Source organism: Brienomyrus brachyistius, chromosome 5, assembly GCF_023856365.1.
Source record: "Brienomyrus brachyistius isolate T26 chromosome 5, BBRACH_0.4, whole genome shotgun sequence".
Classification (NCBI taxonomy): Eukaryota; Metazoa; Chordata; class Actinopteri; order Osteoglossiformes; family Mormyridae; genus Brienomyrus; species Brienomyrus brachyistius.
Window position 1 is genome coordinate 6,142,747 of NC_064537.1, and position 22,763 is coordinate 6,165,509.

Genomic DNA, 22,763 nt, shown 5'->3' on the forward strand with positions numbered 1-22,763 from the left:
TTGGAGCCCAATCCAGGCAGCATCGGGCACCAGCTCAGGGTACATCCTAGACGGGATGCCTAAAAGCATGTCTATGGACACCAGAGAACCCAGTGGAAACCTGCATAACAAATGAGAACCTGCTGACTCTACACACAAAGAGCAGAGGTGGGATTCAACAGGCAGTGTTGGAGGTTTGAGGAAATAAGGCTTCCCACAGAGGATAGGATTTTAGATGCAAAAACTGTTTTATTGACTTTTTTTACTTTTGTTTTGCCACATGTGGTACTAAGGCTGAAGTAAATACACAAAATGGACCAGGAGTATTGCTAGGATCTTAAGACACCAGGGTCTCAGCCCAGAGACCTGACCTGTCTGAGGGTCATACTGAGTTCTCTCTCTCTCTGAAGTTATCAGCACTGCAGCACTGCAGAGGTTTTGGGAAACGCAGCCCTGGACTGGCACTGCTGTCATGTATGAGATTCTCAGAATGAGAGTCTGGGCTTTAAAGATCTGAGCTAAACAATCATTCGGGACTCATTTGGATTCATTTGGGGCTTCAGCCCTGAATCCCCCAAGCTTGTGATGCATCTGTAATGGACATTAAGCTAAGACAGCGACAACTACTGCTCTGGGTTATATGGATTTGGTTTGGGTATAATCATGTGTCGTATGTGTCAAATATAATCTAATAAATCATTGAATCAGCAAAAGTATTTATGAAAATACATATTAGATTTCAGTTGCAAGTCTTTTAAAATGATATTGAAAAATCTGATGTATATGAAGTTATGAGTCCCTGTATAATAGTACAGATCCTGTTTCTCATATGAGTCCCTGTATAATAGTAGAGATTCTGTTTCTCATATGAGATCCCGCATTGCCCTGACTCTGCCACTTACCTTCAATATATCTGCCCACCCAGTGAGGAGGAGTTCATGCAAATCCTGACATCATCATCATATATTTATCTCTCTGCACTAAGAGGTAACTGGATTTGAATCTGTCAGTCATGGTGTCTTTAACGAGGTTCCCTGTAGTTTTGATGGTTATATACTTAACAGGTAAATATTCAGCTGCAGGTTTATATTTCAGTGATAGATGTCAGTAGTTCTCATTTCTTGCTTTTCTCTGTTTCTCTAGGTGTTGATACACAGACTCTGACTGAGTCTGAACCAGCAGTTAAAAAGCCTGGAGAATCACACAGACTGACATGTACAGCCTCTGGGTTCACATTCAGTAGCTATCGTATGAACTGGGTCAGACAGGCTCCTGGGAAGGGACTGGAGTGGATCGCTTATGCATATAGCAGTAGCACTTACTACTCCCAGTCTGTTCAGGGCAGATTCACCATCTCCAGAGACAACGGCAGGAACCAGCTGTATTTACAGATGAACAGCCTGAAAGCTGAAGACTCGGCAGTGTACTACTGTGCCAGAGACTCACAGTGATGGGGGCTGTGGGGAAGCCGTACAAATACTACTTCCTCACAGGTTCTTTGTTTTTAGTTTTTTCAGAAGGTTTTGTTGACTTTACACAAGATTTTTATCTCCCAAAAATCTGTGAAATAAAAAAATGCCATTTTTTTTACTTACAGGATTCAGGCTCACAGTAAACTTTACAGCTATACAGTTAAACACCAAAGGATGGGTTAAAAAAACACACCAATTATGACATCAAATTTCAGTTCTAAACTGGTTAATTCTGCTGACCAAAGAAACATCCTATTAAAAATATGTACAAATCTATTTTTGCAGGTAGAATATGTGTTTCTGTTTGTTCTTACACAATGTTGTTGAAGCTAAGGATCGTCACTGAAATTGTGTTTCCAGTCTGACATCACTAGTGATGCCCACAGCAGCTCTACTCCTGTGTCCCGTTTAGCCGCCTCAGCTTGGTGCCTCACAGTCGGCGGCTCCAGGCCTCTCAGCACTGAGCACTCAGAGGCTCCCCTGCTGATGAGCAAAGGGCTGGCAGGCAGAAGACCTGCCATGTGGGTGTGTGCAGGTTGGCTGTGACCTTCTGCCTCTGTCTGTGCACCTTGTCGATAAACTCTTAGGTCACTCAGGGTACAAGGCTGGGGGCACCATGGACAGGATGCCAGTCAATCAAAAAGCAAATGTGTCATAGAGTAAATATTAATATTTTGTTTCTGATATAAAAAGGGGAGAATATGGTGGGTCAGTGGGTAACATTGTCGCCGCAGCTTTTAAAGATTTGTGGTTTAAAACACCCATGATGTGTAATTTGCAGTATAAGAGATTGAAAATTGGATAAATTGGATGGATTAGAAGGTAAATAAATACTAAAATTACAATGAATGTAGGTGCATATGAGCAGCTGTACAGCCATGAAGTCCATCAGAACGTGTCTCCATATGATCTCCATCTGAGGCCCCACACTGACTTTGACCAGCTGTGTTTGTGCTTTTCTTTCTCACAACCAAATTCCCCAGAGATTCAATATTTCAGTAGGATGTATGAAAGCAACTGTGATGTCATCAGCTACAGAGTAACTGAGGGCTCTCTTCTGTCAGAATGCTTACAGTAACACAGCTGCAGTGGGAATGGTGAGATCCCACCCTCTGTTCAGCTTAATCTTAAGTATTAATAATTGTTTGTTCATAAGTAAATAAACTTTCTCTATCTGCTTTTCCATCTCATCTCCGTGGGCTTTATCATATTGACATAAACGTTTTAAATGTGTCAAAGACTTATGGTTTTATATAGTGTTTTCTCTTTCTCTTTTACTGGATAAAATATTGAAGTGTCCTTATGGTAAAACTTCCTTTTACTATATGTGGCAGGTTTAGTGTGTAAATCTTCCGGAACATCAGCACCTGCACTGCAGTATCACTCCTCCTGTCCTTTAATACTACAAAGGGCATTTCATACTCCACCCCTGTGCAAATGAGTCCCTGTTTCCTTCCTCCCTCCTCATTTAAACAGCACATTGTTGACTCTCTTTAAACCCTCAGTAGTTCCTAAGGAACACGGTGAAGAGCAGCTCACAGCAGATCATCTTCAGCACCGACCATGATCTCTGTGTCTCTGCTGCTGCTGGCAGCTGCATCCTGTGAGTCTCTGTGTTTCTTCAAAAAGAACAAAGATCAACAGAACAACAGAAGAGTGAATAAAGCAGCAGTGATGTGTGATAATGATATTGTCTGTTTCACACTCATATGTACTTTGCTTTCTTCTTGATTACAGGTGTTCACTGTAATCTTCAACTCACACAGCCAGGATCTATGACAGTGAGACCAGGAGAGTCTCTGACCATCTCCTGTAAAGTCTCTGGTTATTCACTGACTGACAGCAGCTATGCTACACACTGGATCAGACAACCTGCGGGGAAAGAACTGGAATGGGTTGGTGGTATATGGTATAATGGAAACACAGCTTACATGGACTCACTAAAGAATAAATTCACCATCTCCAGAGACACCTCCAGCAGCACAGTGTCCTTACAAGGGAGGAGCCTGCAGACTGAAGACACAGCTGTGTACTACTGTGCACGAGAGTCACAGTGAGAGAATGTAATGGGAGAGTGATACAAAAACTGATGTATGTGAGATGAGACACAATAATACTGAAAAAGCTTAACTAAAATTATGCCATTTTAGTCTCAAATTTAATTGTTTTACATGTTTATACTGTATTACTTTATGTCATCTGCCACTTTGTGGTTGAATTTCTCTTCTTCCTAAACACTTCCACTTTGCAATAATACCACATACAGCTGACTGTGGAATATCTAGCAGGGAAGAAATTCACAGCCTGACTTATTACAAAGGTGGCATCTTGTGACAGTATCACGCCTGAATTCACTGAGCTCTTCAGAACATCCCATTCCTTCCCAGAAGTTTGTAAACCTGACTGTATGGCTCGGTGCTTGATGTTATACAGCTGTGGCAATGAGCCTGAAGAAAAGACCTGAATTCAGTGATTAAGACGTCTGTCTCAATACGTCCATATAGTGTGTGTCAAATCCTCCATAACAACAGATACTATTGATCAGTAATCTGCCCTATAATAATGAAAATGATGCTGATGTAAGGCTCTGGTCCCCCCACTACCCTGAATTGGACAGGAGGCTACTGGAATGGATGGATGGTGACAAATAATATAATGTATCTATACAAATATTTATATTTCACAATGATTTTGATGACTGAGGCTCAAGTGAAGACTGATGAAGCTACACCCAAGCGGCCAGGACAGCACAATGCAAAACTGATACTTTTTAATACTTTTATAAAATCTTTGATAAAATCATGATGTATTTAATCCAGATGTAATGTATATGGAGCTGCTCATTTTAATTGGAATGCCAGGATAAAAATGTCATGCCCGGCTCGTCTGATCCTTGTGTGTGAAACACCCCCTGATTATCCACGTGTGCTTCCCCGATCTTGCCCAGCTGTGTCCTGTTATTTTTGCCCAGTCTTATCTATTTGAGTCCACGTCTTGCCCTGGATTTTGTCAGTCGATGTCAGTGCTATTGTTTTGCTCTGTTCTGTCCTGCCCCGCAATAAATTCCCGTTTTCCCCCGACTTTCGCCTGCCTGCCTGATCCTTCCGTGCCTCCTTCCTGCCCGCCTGCCAACCGCAACCGCGATCCTGACAGATTGACGGACCTACCAAAGAGAGCATCTTCCATGATCGAGGAGGAGTACCTCGGTCTTGTCGACCAGATGCTATTCTGGATCACCCAGCCCGGCATCCGGGAAGATCCCAGGGCGTGAGATCTGCTGAGCCAGAACCGGGACATCCAAGAGGGGCTGTCCCTCGAGGAGGACACACACCTCACGGAGGAGGTGCGCGAAAACCTCCGGCAGCTGGCCCAGCGCAGGACGGAGCGGTGGGTCGCACCGCGCGTCGCGGGGACTGTCCTCCCGCCATCCGCCATGTCAAACAGTGCGCAGCCTCCCTCCCCGACCGTGACCCGTAGGTGGAAGAGGAGGAGAAAGCCGGCGATTGCCCCGACGATCGTCCTGGAAGCGTGCGCGCTCGTCCCGTCTTCCCTCCTAGCTGGTGAGCGGGAGGACTCCCCGGTCGAGCCTGACGTCACCACCGCCACTGTGCAGGCAGCTCCTCCTTTGCCTGTCCCTCGCCCTGCCTCCTCAGCCCCTTCGAGGTCCCCTCCTGCTCCAGCCTCCCGGCCGCCTGTGGCCACTCCGGCTGCTGCCCGTCGCCCGCCGTGGCTCCCTCGGGCTCCCCTCTGTCCACCGACTTTTCCCGTCTGGCCTCCTGTCTCTGCTCCTCGTCCCCCTGTGTTCCCTCCTCTGTTTGTTCCTCGTCCCTTTGTTCTTCCTGTCTCTGCTCCTCATCCTCCGTGTTCCCTCCGTTCACTCATGGCCCTTTCATCCCACCTGTTCCCTCAGTGTTTCCTTTCCTGATCTGTCTGTCTGCATTCCCCATCCTGTGTCAGGTCCTGTTGTGGCTTTTGCCCCCTGATTATCCACGTGTCCTTCCCTGATCTTGCCCAGCTGTGTCCTATTATTTTCGCCAGGTCTTGTCTATTTGAGTCCACGTCTTGCCCTGGTTTTTGTCCGTCTTTGATGTTAGTCGATGGCAGCACTCTGTTCTGTCCGATCCCATCCCATCCCATCCCATCCCATCCCATCCCATCCCATCCCATCCCATCCCATAATAAATCCCCAGTTTCCCTGACTTTCGCCTGCCTGCCTGATCCTTCCTGCCAGCCTGCCCATCGCACACCCGCAATCCTGACAAAAAAAGCTTTAACATGATAGGGAAAAGAAACACATTTCTGTGGTCTGTAGCAGGGGTGATTCTAGGATTTGGGTTGATACTTTCATCTAACGAAATATGGGATGCCAATTTATACAAATAAGGGGGAAAAAATTCAGATTGGCTGAGAAAAAAATAAGCTGAAGGGTGTAGAATCGCCTGTGGTCTGTAGAAACAGAACGATTATCAAACTACAAACAATCACTGCAGTTCCAGCAGGAAGCACAAGATGTCCTCAGTGTGATAGTAAATGCAGGCAGCAGAGGGACACAAATATCAGACTGAGACCCATTTTAGATAGACTGTAGCAGCTGTACTACTTTATAATCTGCTGTTGTGAATCATGCCAAAATGTTGTAATATGATATATGATATGAGAAACCTTTATTGCTGTTGCAATACAACATGTACCAGTCACAAGTACCAGCGAAAAAACTGGCCATCAACCCGACCATACATATACACAAACATCACAGTAGGGGGAGACAGGTCGGAAGACAGGGGCAAACAGAGAGAAGATAAGAAAGAGAATAACATGAGGAGAGAGGAGGAGAATAAAAAAACAGCCCCCAGACTGTACTCCAGTGGGGAGGACATTGTAGGAACCGAAAAAAACACCTCAGCAACATAAGCACATGGTCACCACACCTTACAACGTAAAATGGCACAACTTGCAACAGGTGAGGGAGATGGGGAGGTGGAGGTAGTCCAGCACAGACAAACAGCCATCCGGTCCTGCAGCCATGGGGGGGCGCTGGTCAAAAGATCAGCCTGTCCACGCTGGGGGAATGAAGCAGCGAAGGCGTGGGATGGGGGGAGGGTGCGGTAGTCTTTGGGATTGGGGGAGAGGAATGCAAGAGAGTCTCGCTGCCTTGTTCTTCTGGGGGAGTTGTTAGTTCAGCAGCGGCCTTGGCCGAGGCCAATGCTGACTGGGGGGAGCCAAAACCTGATAGGATGGGGTTGTTTGGGTTTCCGGGCGAGAAGCTGTAATCTCCAGCTCCCCTAATGTCCACGCTGGTCTCCGCCATCCAATAATTTTTGCAAAGCCGTGAGCTTCTCCGTGATGTTATCCAATTTGCGATCCATGGTCACAGTGATGTTATCCAGTTTGCGATCAATTGTCACAGTCTGAGTGCTAACAGCTCTGCCCACTCCATCAATCACTCCGGCCAGCCTAGTGGGGCTTTGAGCGGCTGTCACCGTTTTCTTCAATCTTTGATAAACCAGGCTAATGCCTAATCCAATCAGCATAATACCTGTAATCATGGTTCCGAATAGGTAGATGTCTTCAATGTCCTCCACGGAAAGAGCTGCCAGGCACACGACCCTCCACTTCCCACATCCGTCCATCGTGTAGCCAGCTGCATACGTTCCTGCTGGACAGTTAGGTTCCCCCGAACCTAGGCTTCTCGTCGAGAAGATGGTGTCAATTGCGTTGAGAGACCAGCTGATCAAATCCATCATTTTACTTAGTTTGGAGAGCAGGGTTGAGAGAGTCTCTCAAGTATAAGACAGTAGACTAGACGAGACGAGAGGAGAAAAGCAGGGAAGATAAGGGGAGGGAGAGGGAGAGAAGTGCGTCCGCCTCCACTGAGAGCCAAACGAGAATATGGTTCTTATACTTATCATGAATTCCCTACAAAACCCCTTCAAACATCAAACCTTCAATCAAAACAAATTTGTTGAATCATTGATTCTGACATTCAGCAGTACAACATGTTAACATGAACATATGAATATAAATAGTTTAACAATTACAGTATATTAAATTCTATTAAAAACAGAATAATTGAATTTGCAAAATTTTAAGAAAATAACATTTTAACCTTGTAAAACACAATAACACAAAGTAATTCAAAATATACTGTTAACCATTAATGCATTTCAAAAACTTACAATGAGATTGTAGTGAAACTGGATTTTGGATTCTACTGAAAGTGTGTGATTATCGCTTGTAGACCGAATTGCCAAAAGATAATGTTTGTATAATAAGTCTTGACATCGTAAATGAATTTCTTCATCATGTGACCATTGTCCCCCCACGACCCGCCCCACGCCCATCAGAGGAGGATCCTGTACAAACCTGCCACAGCTTTTAAAGGAGCCAGTGTCAGTGTGTGACAGAGAGCAGCAGTCACTGGGACTCAGTGTGTCCTTTACCTCAGTGCTCCTCCCTCTGTCCTGCAGCCATGAAGCTCCTACCAGCCCTGCTCACCCTCACAGCACTGGCTCTCTCAGGTCCCTGTCTCTCTCCTCTCTGTCTCTCTTTCTCTCTGCATCTTTCTTTGTGCTCATCTAAAAGTCTGCTCTACCTCTTTATTTACAGGTGTGAAGGCTGAGATTGTACTGACTGAGTCTGAACCAGTGGTGAAGAGACCAGGAGAATCACACAGACTGACATGTACAGCCTCTGGCTTCACATTCAGTAGCTACTGGATGAGCTGGATCAGACAGGCTCCTGGGAAGGGACTGGAGTGGATCGCTTATGCACATGGCAGTAGCACTTACTACTCCCAGATTTTTCAGGGCAGATTCACCATCTCCAGAGACGACAGCAGGAACCAGCTGTATTTACAGATGAACAGCCTGAAAGCTGAAGACACGGCTGTGTACTACTGTGCCAGATACTCACAGTGATGGGGGCTGTGGGGAAGCCGTACAAATACTACTTTCTCAAAAACCATGAGGAAGACCCAATATTGATTTATTTAGGTATTTTAATAATTTAATATAGTATTTGAATCTAGAAATAAGTTGAATCTTATTTCTAAGTTGTTTGTGTTGTGGGGCTTACATTCAGATTTATATCGAACAAATATGTCTTAAACTTCATTTCTTATACTTTATAAAACAGAAACACATGTCTGACATTAGTCTGTCTACCACTCTCCTGTCCATCACTGTTCCATGGGGGGGGGGGGCTGTTGTCCGCAGGCTCTGTATGTAATACTGTGTAATCCTTTGGGAGGATTGGCGTGAATCCCACGGCAGACCTCCCTTATCACAAATAACACACGTGATTATTTTTGAATTGCTTTTTGTTCTACTGACCACCTATCTTTTGCATTATAGTACTATATTTAAATGCAGTTTCCTTCAACAGAAGCAGTTTCTTTTCCTACAGGTGCCCAGTGTCACACTGAGCTCATTATCCAGCTGCTATGATTGTTAAACCAGGAGAGTCTCTGACCATCTCCTGTAAAGTCTCTGCTTATTCACTCACTGACAGCAGCTACTGTAGCAGCTTCATTCGACAGCCGACAGGAAAAGCACTGGGGTGGTTTGCTGGGGTCTGTGGTGATGGGGACACTTATTACAGGGCCTCACTGAGGAATAAATCCTTGCAATTAATTAACGTATTATAGATAAAATAGAAGTATACAGTATGTCCTTATTAATGTATGGTCATTTTAACATAAAAATGTAAATATAATAACTATTAATCTATAAACATTAATTAATTAGCAATACATTGAAATATGTCAATTAAGAATGTCTTAGGGAACAAGATAAATATGTAGTGAAATGTCCCAAAGTATGAATCATTTCACTCATTTCGTACATGAACACAACAGACTGCTAGGATAAAAAGCTTTAAAAATGAATTTTAAAGATGGTTAATATAATTTCTGTGTTCTCAGTGTTCTGTAGCAGGGGTGATTAGATGGATCAGAGCTGCGACTTTCAGTCTAAAGAAATATGGGATCCAATTCATATGAAATGTGAAAATAGTCTGAAGGGTGTAAAATCGCCTGTGGTCTGTAGAAACAGAAGGATTATCAAACTACAATCACTGCAGTTCCAGCAGGAAGCAAAAGATGTCCTCAGTGTGACAGTAAATGCAGGCAGCAGAGGGACACAAATATCAGACTGAGACCCATTTTAGATAGACTGTAGCAGCTGTACTGCTTTATAAACTGCTGTTGTGAATCATGCCAAAATGTTGTAATATGATATATGATATGAGAAACCTTTATTGCTGTTGCAGTACACCATGTCACTAGTCACAAGTACCAGAAAAAACTGGTAAAAAACTGGCCATCAACCCGACCATACATATACACAAACATCACAGTAGGTGGAGACAGGTCAGAAGACAGGGGCAAACAGAAAGAAGATAAGAAAGAGAATAACATGAGGAGAGAGGAGGAGAATAAAAAAACAGCCCCCAGACTGTACTCCAGTGGGGAGGACATTGTAGGAACCGAAAAAAACACCTCAGCAACATAAGCACATGGTCACTACGCCTTACAACATAAAATGACACAACTTGCAACAGGTGAGGGAGATGGGGAGGTGGAGGTAGTCCAGCACAGACAGACAGCCATCCGGTCCTGCAGCCATGTGGGGGCGCTGGTCAACAGATCAGCCTGTCCACGCTGGGGGAATGAAGCGGCGAAGGCGTGGGATGGGGGGAGGGTGCGGTAGTCTTTGGGATTGGGGGAGAGGAATGCAAGAGAGTCTCGCTGCCTTCTTCTTCTGGGGGAGTTGTTCGTTCAGCAGTGGCCTTGGCCGAGGCCAGTGCTGATTGGGGGAGCTAAAACCTGATAGGATAGGGTTGTTTGGGTTTCCGGGCGAGAAGCTGTAATTTCCAGCTCCCCTAATGTCCACGCTGGTCTCCGCCATCCAATAATTTTTGCAAAGCTGTGAGCTTCTCCATGATGTTATCCAGTTTGCGATCAATTGTCACAGTCTGAGTGCTGACAGCTCTGCCCACTCCATCAATCATTCCGGCCAGCCTAGTGGGGCTTTGAGCGGCTGTCACCGTCTTCTTCAATCTTTGATAAACCAGGGCAATGCCTAATCCAATCAGCATAATACCTGTAATCATGGTTCCGAATAGGTAGATGTCTTCAATGTCCCCCACGGAAAGAGCTGCCAGGCACACGACCCTCCACCGCTCCCATCCGTCCATCATGTAGCCAGCTACATACGTTCCTGCTGGACAGTTAGGTTCCCCCGAACCTAGGCTTCTCGTCGAGAAGATGGTGTCAATTGCGTTGAGAGACCAGCTGATCAAATCCATCATTTTACTTAGTTTGGAGAGCAGGGTTGAGAGAGTCTCTCAAGTATAAGACAGTAGACTAGACGAGACGAGAGGAGAAAAGCAGGGAAGATAAGGGGAGGGAGAGGGAGAGAAGTGCGTCCGCCTCCACTGAGAGCCAAAGGAGAATATGGTTCTTATAGTTATCATGAATTCCCTACAAAACCCCTTCAAACATCAAACCTTCAATCAAAACAATAAATTTGTTGAATCATTGATTCTGACATTCAGCAGTACAACATGTTAACATGAACATATGAATATAAATACTTTAACAATTACAGTATATTAAATTCTATTAAAAACAGAATAATTGACTTTGCAAAATTTTAAGAAAATAACATTTTAACCTTGTAAAACACAATAACACAAAGTAATTCAAAATATACTGTTAACCATTAATCATTTTAAAAAACTTACAATGAGATTGTAGTGAAACTGGATTTTGGATTCTACTGAAAGTGTATGATTATCGCTTGTAGACCGAATTGCCCAAAGATAATGTTTGTATAATAAGTCTTGACATCGTAAATGAATTTCTTCATCATGTGACCATTTTCCCCCCACGCCCATCAGAGGAGGATCCTGTACAAACCGGCCACAGCTTTTAAAGGAGCCAGTGTCAGTGTGTGACAGAGAGCAGCAGTCACTGGGACTCAGTGTGTACTTTACCTCAGTGATCCTCCCTCTGTCCTGCAGCCATGAAGCTCCTACCAGCCCTGCTCACCCTCACAGCACTGGCTCTCTCAGGTCCCTGTCTCTCTCCTCTCTGTCTCTCTTTCTCTCTGCATCTTTCTTTGTGCTCATCTAAAAGTCTGCTCTACCTCTTTATTTACAGGTGTGAAGGCTGAGATTGTACTGACTGAGTCTGAACCAGTGGTGAAGAGACCAGGAGAATCACACAGACTGACATGTACAACCTCTGGGTTCACATTCAGTGACTATTACATGAGCTGGATCAGACAGGCTCCTGGGAAGGGACTGGAGTGGATCGCTTATGCACTTGGCAGTAGCACTTACTACTCCCAGATTTTTCAGGGCAGATTCACCATCTCCAGAGACGACGGCAGGAACCAGGTGTATTTACAGATGAACAGTCTGAAAGCTGAAGACACGGCTGTGTACTACTGTGCCAGATACTCACAGTGATGGGGGCTGTGGGGAAGCCGTACAAATACTACTTCCTCAAAAACCATGAGGAAGACCCAATATTGATTTATTTAGGTATTTTAATAATTTAATATAGTATTTGAATTTAGAAATAAGTTGAATCTTTTTTCTAAGTTGTTTGTGTTGTGGGACTTACATTCAGATTTATATCGAACAAATATGTCTGAAACTTCATTTCTTATACCTCATAAAACAGAAACACGTGCCTGACATTAGTCTGTGTACCACTCTCCTGTGCAGTCGCTCTCTTCCACCTCCCATCTCCCACACATGGTCCATCGTGGTTCCATGGGGGGGGGGGGGGCTGCTGTCCCCAGCCTCTGTATATAATACTGAGTCATCCTTTGGGAGGATTGGGGTGAATCCCACGGCGGACCTCCCTTATCACTAATGACACACATGATTATTTTTAAATTGCATTTTGTTCTATTGACTACCTATATTTTGCATTATAGTACTATATTTAAATGCAGTTTCCCTCAACAGAAGCAGTTTCTTTTCCTACAGGTGCCCAGTGTCATACTGAGCTCATTATCCAGCTGCTATGATTGTTAAACCAGGAGAGTCTCTGACCATCTCCTGTAAAGTCTCTGCTTATTCACTCACTGACAGCAGCTACTGTAGCAGCTTCATTCAACAGCCGACAGGAAAAGCACTGGGGTGGTTTGCTGGGGTTTGTGGTGATGGGGACACTTATTACAAGGCCTCACTAAGAAATAAATCCTTGCAATTAATTAACGTATTATAGATAAAACAGAAGTATAGAGTATGTCCTTATTAATGTATGGTCATTTTAATATAAAAATGTAAATATGATAACTATTAATCTATAAACATTAATTAATTAGCAATACATTGAAATATGTCAATTAAGAATGTCTTAGGGAACAAGATAAATATGCAGAGAACTGTCCCAAAGTATGAATCATTTCACTCATTTCGTACATGAACACAACAGACTGCTAGGATAAAAATCTTTAAAATGAATTTTAAAGATGTTTAATATAATTCCTGTGTTCTCAGTGTTCTGTAGCAGGGGTGATTATATGGATCAGGGCTGTCACTGTCAGTCTAAGGAAATATGGGATCCAATTCGTATGAAATGTAAAAATAGGCTGAAGGGTGTAGAATCGCCTGTGATCTGTAGAAACAGAAGGATTATTAAACTACAATCACTGCAGTTCCAGCAGGAAGCACAAGATGTCCTCAGTGTCGCAGTAAATGCAGGCAGCAGAGGGACACAAATATCAGACTGAGACCCATTTTAGATAGACTGTAGCAGCTGTATTGCTTTATAAACTGCTGTTGTGAATCATGCTAAAATTCTGTAATATGGTTCCTATTCTAACAGCATGTACAGTGAGTCTGTTTAATCATTGACTCTGAAATCCAGCAGTAAAACATGATAACATGAACGCTTGAATGTAAATAGTTTGAGGACTGAATTGCACAGAAATATCCATCCCTCACTGTAGCCACTTAATCCGAACTGGGGTCATGGGGGGACCAGAACCTATCCCGGGAACAAGGGGTGCAGGTGTGAACCAACTCACCTCAGGACACACACAGAGAACCAATTACAGGGCCAACTCAGAGTCGCGAATCAACCTACCGAGGACATTTTTGGACTGTGGAAGGAAACCAGAGGCCCTGGTGGAAACCCACACGACGCAGGGAGAGCATGCAGACTCCACACAGGAAGGTCCACAGGATGCCCAACCTGAGCAAAGAACCCAGGACCTTCCTGCTGTGAGGCAGCAGAGCCAACCACTGTGCCAACATGCTGCCCCAGCACAGAGATAATGTTTGTATAATAAGTCTTTAGGTAGCTAATGAATCTCTTCATCATGTGACCATTGTCCCCCCATGACCCGCCCCACACCCATCAGAGGATCTCTGACAATAACACTCCCTGTGTGTTTATACTACAAGTTAATACCACAAGTGCCACTAGGGAATTCAGTCTATAATTATATGCAGAGAAAGATACAGCAGCAGATACTATGAGCAGGAAAATATGACATTTTTCATAAAATAATAATTTGTGCACATTTAGGAGGATTTATCAGGAATATTTTATTTAAGGAACCAAAAATATCTCCTTCACTGCTCTGAGGAAGGAGATGCAAGATATGAGAGAAAGCAGGTAACACTGAGGAACGTCTATGCAAATTTATAGCTGCATCAATGGCTGCTGGTCAGGACTTATATACAGACATGCAAAAAATAAGAGACAACTTTATATTTTTAAACGAATCTGAAATTTCAAGTCCGGGTCTAACTGTGGTTCTGCTTCCAGCTTCAAAGTTTCTAAGACAGCAGCACAGAAGGATACGGTGAAGCAGGAGACTCAGGGAACGAGCAGAAACCAGCCACAAAGAGGGCAGAAGTGACTTTCTAATGGCAGAGATGACTGTTAACTCATCTCACAGTTTCTCATGAATAACAGGATGACATCAGGTGACCTTCAAAATGGAAACATTAAGTGCAGGTGAGAAGTGCACTGCTAGGACAGTTCATATCAGGCTCCTAGAAGCAGGACTGAAATCCCATGAAGCCAGGAAGAAGCCCTTCATGAATGAGAAAGAAGAACCAGGCGGCAGTTTGCATATATATATATATATATATATATATATATATATATATATATACATACAAACAAAACACTTTCATCTGTAATAAGTTGAAAAAATATTGACTGTAATGAAGTAATGAAGGATCTTACAGGGAGCTGTTTGCTGCTGCTTAAGTTCTTCTCCATAAGGGGGCGCCAGAGCTCCTTACGGAGGGTCATACAGACTTCTGTGTTCAGGGTGATTCAGAACAGCAGGCTGTAAAGCTTATGGCACTGCAGTGTGTTACTCTACTCAGGATTCAGTGAGAGACGTCTGACTATAATCCTCTGTCTGTGACCTTTATCACACAGGTATCATTAGGGAATCCATTCTAATTCTGGCCCTTAGATTCAGAAGTTTATTTAAGTTTAACTTATCTAGCAAACATGTTTTTCCATTGCTGCATATGAGTGAAGAAAACTTGTGGTCACAGGCCAGAGTCAGCCAGCATCCCTGGAACAGTCAGAGTTACAGCTCAAGGGGCAGCGTGTGGCGCAGTGGGCTAAGCAGCAGGTAATGAGTTCAAACCCAGCCTCAGCACGTCGGCGGGTCCTTGACCAAGGCCCTTAAGCCCCAGATCCTTGGGCGCCCCAACAGGTGGCTGTTCTTCATGGACAACTTACACTAAAAAAGGTCAAGTTGAGGGAGGCATAAAGACAATTTCCCCATGGGGATTAATAAAGTGATAATGACCTAAGAGTGATATAAATACTCAGAGTAGCTGAACCCATGACCTTCCAGACATGGGCGCAGAGCCCTACCCTGCTGGTCTGTACACTCTGTGTTCATGTCATTATCCCTTAGAGGCAAATTTTCTTTCTCTGTGAAACTTCATTATCTTATATTATTAGCATAAACTTTAATATTATTGTAAAAAAACAAGAGTCTCTCTCATTACAATGTTGATTCTTCAGCCTCATGAGTGTGTGTCCCATCCCTGACTATCGGGTTCCTTTATCTGAAATTGTAGGCAGTTGCGAAATTACTGTTTATCAAAGTCAAACTGACAAATCTGAAAGGTCTCTGAGATAATGGCAGCCAGGGCTTCTGAAAAGACAAACTAAACCAATCATATCTACTATATCTACTGCAAAGGTAAACCAAGATATTTTTAAATATAACAATATAATTATTTAACAAATACCAAAGGTAATCTGACATGATTAGACCATCAGCAGTTCTATAAGCCATTAATGCTCATTCTTCAGCTTGTGTCCATCTCAAACAGCACAGTTATCCATATACAGCAGTACAGCCATCTGTCTTTCTGCTTCACTTGATTTCACTCAACAATCCCCAGAGATTCATTTGCTTCTGCTGGACTTTGCATAAAAGCCAGAGTGACACCTTCAAACACACAGACATCAGTCACATTCAAGGACGCCTCTGTAACACAATGGCTGCTACAACCACTTTATTCTTTTTACTGGGTGTTTTCACATGTAAGTCTATCTGTTGTAGTCAGTTAAACATGAAATTTAAGTGCAGTTCTTGGTAATGATTTGTTCTGTATTTCTTGAAGTAGAAAAACACTCTTTTTTTCCTTCAGGTGTTTATTGTAATGTTGAACTCACCCAGTCAGAGTCCATCACTGTGAAACCTGGAGGATCTCCAAGCATCTCCTGTAAAGTCTCTTACTCAGTAACTAGCTATGGCATACACTGGATCAGACAACCTGCGGGGAAAGAACTGGAATGGGTTGGTGGTATATGGTATGATGGGAGCACTGCTTACAAAGAGTCTCTTAAGAATAAATTCACCATCTCCAGAGACACCTCCAGCAACACAGTGTCCTTACAGGGGAGGAGCCTGCAGACTGAAGACACAGCTGTGTACTACTGTGCACGACAATCACAGTGAGAGAATGTAATGGGAGAGTGATACAAAAACTCACTGAGACCTAATGTGATGCAGGTCTTTTTTTTACATGTTTCTGCAGTTTATAATACTTTACCTTACAATGTTTGCGCAACATCTGATATTAATACTTTTAACACATGAATTCTGATTATTTTATATGATGGATATAAAAAGTGTGCAAACACAAGACATTGTTGAAGCACCTTTTGATTTGCTTACATCATTCAGTCTTTCTGGGTAGGAGTCGGCCAGCGAGCCACATCTTGACTTGGCACTGTTAGCCCACTCTTCCTTGCATACAAGCTCACTATCTGTCAGACCACGAGGGCATCTCTTGTGCACAGCTCTCTTCAGGTCACCCCACAGCAGATTTTTAATTGAGTTTAGCTCTGGGCTCTGGCTGGGCCATTCCAAAGCTTTACTTTTCTTCTGGTGAAGCCTTCCTTTGGTTGACTTAGATGTATGCTTGGTGTCCTACTGTAGTCATGCTGAAAGGTGAAATTCCTCTTTATCTTTGGCGTTCTAGCAAACACCTGAAAGTTTTGGGCCAAAATTGACCAGTATTTTGAACTGGTCATAATTCCCTCCCCCTTGACTAAAGCCCCAGTTCCAGCTGAAGAAAAACAAACCCAAAGCATGATGCTGCCCCCAGGGTTGGGGCCATTCTGCAGTGCATTCATCAATTCCAGTGTAAATCAGGAAATGGAACTGGATTTGGGATCTGAGAATGAAAAAGAAACTGGGTAACAGATTTAGAAATGAATTTGAACTTTAGGGAGGTTAAAATTCCAACTCCAGTTCTATTCCCTGATTTGGATTGGAATTGATGAATGCATTCCGGAATGGCCCCCACCCTGACTGCCACCACCATGCTTCACTGTGGGTTTGGTCTTATTTTGGAGATGCTCAGTGGTGTTTTTGCGCCAAACCTACCTTTGCGAATTGTGGCCAAAAAAAATCCAACATTGCTTTAATCAGGATGGGGTGCCAACCCCCCCACAGGGACCACACTTATGGGGAATTTGGTCACTCCTATTAACCCCAGCATGTCGGAGTACAGGGGGAAACCAGAGCACCCCCATGACGACAGGAGGATAACATGCAAACTACAGGCACTTGGAGCAGAGACTCAAACCCTGGTCTCAGTGCTAACCAAGGCCGGACCATCCCATGGAAAAAACAAATTATTTTTCCTAAATGAAACTTCAATATTCACATACGTTGTAAAGGAATTATATACTATTGATTAAGCCATAAAAATGACTTCAAGAATGATTTATGTCTGATAGCAAAATTAAAAGTCCATAAAAGACACTACTTAGTTTTTGTGACAAATTCTTCATTGCCCAGTGTTATCAAACTAAAAATCCATGACTGCAGTTCCAGCAGGAACCACAAGATGTCCTCAGTGTGACAGTAAATGCTAGACTATAGCAACTGTGTTAATTTTTTCTAGTGAATCATTGCCTAAATTGTCCCTAAATTATGTATATTGTGTAAAACATTTGTTGTAATGTAATTTAAAATATGAATATCTTCATACTTATATTCCATTCTATTCATTTTAAAAACTGAGTAACTGATTTGGTAAAAGAATACTGCATAAGAAAATAACATTTCAACTATACACAACACACAATAACATAAATTAATTTAATAAAATCTCTTCCCTATTGCTGAATTTCAAAATGGATTTAATATTAGATGCTGGGCAATGTAGATTACACAAAAGGTGTTATTATTGTTCGTGGACTGTATCGCACATAAACTATTTGTTTATTTATGTTTTACATATTAAATTAATCTGATTATCATGTGACCACACCCACTACCTGCCTGGCAGAGGAGGATCCTGTACAAACCTGCCACAGCTTTTAAAGGAGCCAGTGTCAGTGTGTGACAGAGAGCAGCAGTCACTGGGACTCAGTGTGTACTTTACCTCAGTGCTCCTCCCTCTGTCCTGCAGCCATGAAGCTCCTACCAGCCCTGCTCACTCTCACAGCACTGGCTCTCTCAGGTCCCTGTCTCTCTCCTCTCTGTCTCTCTTTCTCTCTGCATCTTTCTTTGTGCTCATCTAAAAGTCTGCTCTACCTCTTTATTTACAGGTGTGGAGGCTCAGATTGTACTGACTGAGTCTGAACCAGTGGTGAAGAGACCAGGAGAATCACACAGACTGACATGTACAGCCTCTGGGTTCACATTCAGTAGCTATGGCATGCACTGGGTCAGACAGGCTCCTGGGAAGGGACTGGAGTGGGTCGCATACATCTGTACATCCAGTTCCCCGATCTACTACTCCCAGTCTGTTCAGGGCAGATTCACCATCACCAGAGACGACTCAAATAGCAGGTTGTACCTGCAGATGAATAGCCTGAAAGCTGAAGACACTGCAGTGTATTACTGTGCTCGACGCCCACAGTGAGAGAAGTCAAGCCTGCACTATGACTATAACACTCCCTTTGTGTTTATACTACAAGTTAATACCACAAGTGCCATTAGGGAATTCAGTCTATAATTATCTAACCCATGCAGTTATAAGCAGAGAAAAATCCCATACAGTTTGCAGTTATTGTGTCCAGGAAAATATAATATTGCTTTCATAAAATAATGACTCGTGCACAATTTAAGGCAGGAATTATCAGGAATATACAATTTAATGGAAGAAAAAAAACCTTAAACCCCCTTCACTGCTCTGAGGCAGGAGATGCATGTAGATAGAAGGAGAAGCATAAGTCATGAGGAAAAGGGGATAATAATAGTAAGAATGTCTGTGCAAATACTCATATTCACCTCCATCAATGGCTGCTGGCCATTAATTTTATCAACACATATACTGAAGAGGAGTAGAGGACAATGTTCCCAGTACTATTAAAATGATAGTTATTGGGTATAATAATTGATTTCAAGTATCTTCAGACTAATATCTTTTTACCTTATTTACCCACAATATCTCCTCTTTTAAAAAGACCAACACACTGTCATGTGGCATGCTCCACTCACTCACTCCACCTTGCAGTGCATTCTTTGGCTGTAGGTTGTCTGTTCTTAAAATATTACCACATGACTGGCTGCAATTCCTCTCGTTTCTGTGATGTGATTAGCAGAAGTGTGCTATCAATCGGCATTCTTTATTGACAGTCTGTACAAGGTTCTAATTTTTTTATCGTTTAAATTTTATATGACAAGTTGCTATATGGTTGGTGTGGTGGTCAGTGCTGCTGTCTCACAGCAAGAAGGTCCTGGGTTTGGTCCCCGATCCTTTCTGTGTGCACTTTGCACGCTCTCCCTGTTTTTGCTGGGGGCTCCAGTCTCTTCCCGCAGGGCAGGTTGATTGGTGAGTCTACATTGGCCCTGTAGTTCTGAGTGAGTCTGCCCTGTGGTGTGTTGGTGACTGCCCAGGGTTGGTTCCTGGATAGGTAAGTGGGTAGGAGGCCCTTATTGTACTGATGCTTGGGGGCCTGTAGAGGTCTTAATCCAGCCATGAGGCTGCCCATATGATAGATCCTACCAGGGTTTAGACAGGATTCCTGGGGGAAATTTAATGATATCAGCTATCAACTGCATGTCTTTGGACACCAGAGAACCCAGTGGAAACCTTCATACCAAATGAGAACATGCAGACTCCACACAGAAAGAGTAGAGGTGGGATTCTAATGTCTAGCATAGGAGGTTTGTGGCACAAGTGCAATCCACTGAGCCAGAGAGATCATTTTTGTTAATTCCTGTTATGAAGATTTCTTACGTCTCGTACTTTATACATACATCTCGTATAAAACAGACATTGAGATCCTGCGCTGCCCTGACTCTGCCACCTACCTTCAGTATATCTGCCCACCCAGTGAGGAGGAGTTCATGCAAATCCTGACATCATCACTATATATTTATCTCTCTGCACTGAGAGTTGGATCTGAATCTGTCAGTCATGGCATCTTTAACAAGGTTCCCAGTAGTTCTGATGGTTATATACTTAACAGGTAAATATTCAGTAACAGGTTCATATTTCAGTTTTAAATGTCAGTAATTCTCATTTCTTGCTTTTCTCTGTTTCTCTAGGTGTTGATACACAGACTCTGACTGAGTCTGAACCAGCAGTTAAAAAGCCTGGAGAATCACACAGACTGACATGTACAGCCTCTGGGTTCTCAATCAGTAGCTATTATATGCACTGGGTCAGACAGGCTCCTGGGAAGGGACTGGAGTGGATCGCTGCCCATACTGGTAGCACTTACTACTCCCAGTCTGTTCAGGGCAGATTCACCATCTCCAGAGACAACGGCAGGAACCAGCTGTATTTACAGATGAACAGCCTGAAAGCTGAAGACACGGCTGTGTACTACTGTGCCAGAGACTCACAGTGATGGGGGCTGTGGGGAAGCCGTACAAATACTACTTCCTGAACTATCGGAGACAGTGTTATTCAGGGGAAAATGGCACGGTAGCATAACCTACATTATTCATTGGCTTGGCTTAAAAATATAAAAAATATAATAAAAAAGTATGAGTATAACAGTATGAACTCATTAATTATTTCTATCTTAATTACATTTAAATAGAAGTAAAATCGTAATTACACGGGTCTGAAAAATCAAAGCCGTCGCTCCACCTTCTGGTCATTGGAAGGTACTACTCCACCCAGGGGAGCACCTACTACAGGTGCCGAGGCCTCTATGTACATCTTATGTCGCAGCTAAAGACGAAAGGCATTTCTTGACTCAGCAAAAGACTAAATGCATTTTGTAATTCCACTCAATCAATTTCATCCACAAAATCGTTCACGAAATACATTTTGGCCACAGAATGACTTTCTTCTCTCCAGGAAATGCAAAGTACTGATATCAGTTCTGTGCATTTCTCTGGGTTTCTGTACACAACAGGAAGGGACGTCTTTCTGCTTTCGTGTACAAACTGCAGTCAGGTGTACAAACTGCATTACTTGATTTCATCATTAAATAATGCTTTTGTGGCACAGAATGTATTTGATGCATTGGACACTTGGCAGCCCACAAACCCAGGAATATGTATATACATAAACTGTATGGACAAAAGCACTGGGACACGCCTCTTAGTTACTGAAGTCAGGTGCTACATTCAGACCCATCACACAGCTGTTAAAATCAAGCAGCCAGCCATGCAGTCAGGTCTGCAAACATTTATGAACGAATGGGTCTTCAAGGAGAGATGAGTGAATTCAAGCACAGTACTGTCATAGGAGGTCACCTTGGCAATAATCAGAATCAGCTTTATTGGCCAAGTATGTTTTCAGATACAAGGAATTTCTCATTTTTTCCTTGCTCTCACTGTACATACACAGAAAGGCATGTAGGAAAAAACATGTATAAGCACATGTACGGATGCAGATACACAACAATGCAGTGCAGTATGGACAGTAAGAACTTGATCCATAGGACAATAGTGCAGTGGTGCAGTGTGTAAAGATGCTGATTACTGTATATACATAAGGTCAGTCAACTTGACAGTATATACATATTTACAACATATGGTATACACAACATGAACAACATATATACATCATACTCAGATTCCAGTTAGTAGGCACAGTGGATGTTTAGTGTGAACAGATTTATTGTACAAGTATTGTGTCTGACACTGTGTGCCTGCTGTAAGTGTTCAGCACAGTGACGGCCTGTGGAAAGAAGCTGTCCACGTGTCTGGTTGTTTAGGCGTACAGTGCTGTGTAGCACCTGCCAGAGGGGAGGAGTGTGAACAGGTGGAGACCAGGGTGTGATTCTGTGATTCTGCCCTTTTCCTGACTCTGGAAAGTCCTGAGTGGATGGCAGGTCATCACCAATGTCCTGACTGTTAGTTGACGGCCTGTTTAGTGGCAGAACCAAACCAGACTCTGATGGATGGGCAGGACACAGACTGGATCATTGCGGAGTAGAACTGGGTCAGCAGCTCCCGAGGCAGGTTGAACTTCCTCTGCTGGGCCTTTTTGACAGTGTCTGCGTTGGCTGCCCACTGTACTGTAGGTCCTGGGAGATTATGGGTCCCAGGAACCAGAAGCGCAAAGAGTTTGATATATTATTAATCTGCCAAAATTAGTGTTTCAATTGATTACTTTGAAAGGGAAAATCCACACCTCGTGGGCAGAGAAAAATCCACTTTTTGGCCACTAAAATAGATGAGGCTATAGGCCAGGTTCTTACCGCAAAATAATTCAAAGAAAATTTCAAAAAGGAAGAATAATTGTTAGCGTTTCTTGGCAAAACAACAGAGCTGTCAGAACCCAAGCAGAGAAGAAATGAACCACAAAATCTGACAAGAGAACAATCAGAAACGGAGAGGAGCAGCGTTTGTGGAGGCTAATGCCAATGAGAAGGAT

The 22,763-nt window shown here is 43.2% G+C and overlaps 3 gene segments (V, D, J or C); all 3 read left to right on the top strand.

Annotated features, from left to right (window-relative positions):
* Positions 1 to 2,925: 2,925 nt before the first annotated feature.
* Positions 2,926 to 3,508, top strand: LOC125741980 (immunoglobulin heavy variable 3-33-like). The segment is given in 2 exon segments: positions 2,926 to 3,054; positions 3,189 to 3,508. Coding segments are annotated over 2 exon segments (360 nt in total).
* A 4,285-nt stretch (positions 3,509 to 7,793) lies between these two features.
* On the top strand, positions 7,794 to 8,356 carry LOC125741981 (Ig heavy chain V region 914-like; the record flags this gene model as incomplete). The annotated part of the segment is given in 2 exon segments: positions 7,794 to 7,969; positions 8,058 to 8,356. Coding segments are annotated over 2 exon segments (348 nt in total), but the record flags the coding sequence as incomplete, so codon positions are not given.
* A 3,020-nt stretch (positions 8,357 to 11,376) lies between these two features.
* On the top strand, positions 11,377 to 11,950 carry LOC125741979 (immunoglobulin heavy variable 3-11-like). The segment is given in 2 exon segments: positions 11,377 to 11,525; positions 11,614 to 11,950. Coding segments are annotated over 2 exon segments (360 nt in total).
* The last annotated feature ends 10,813 nt before the right edge of the window (positions 11,951 to 22,763 follow it).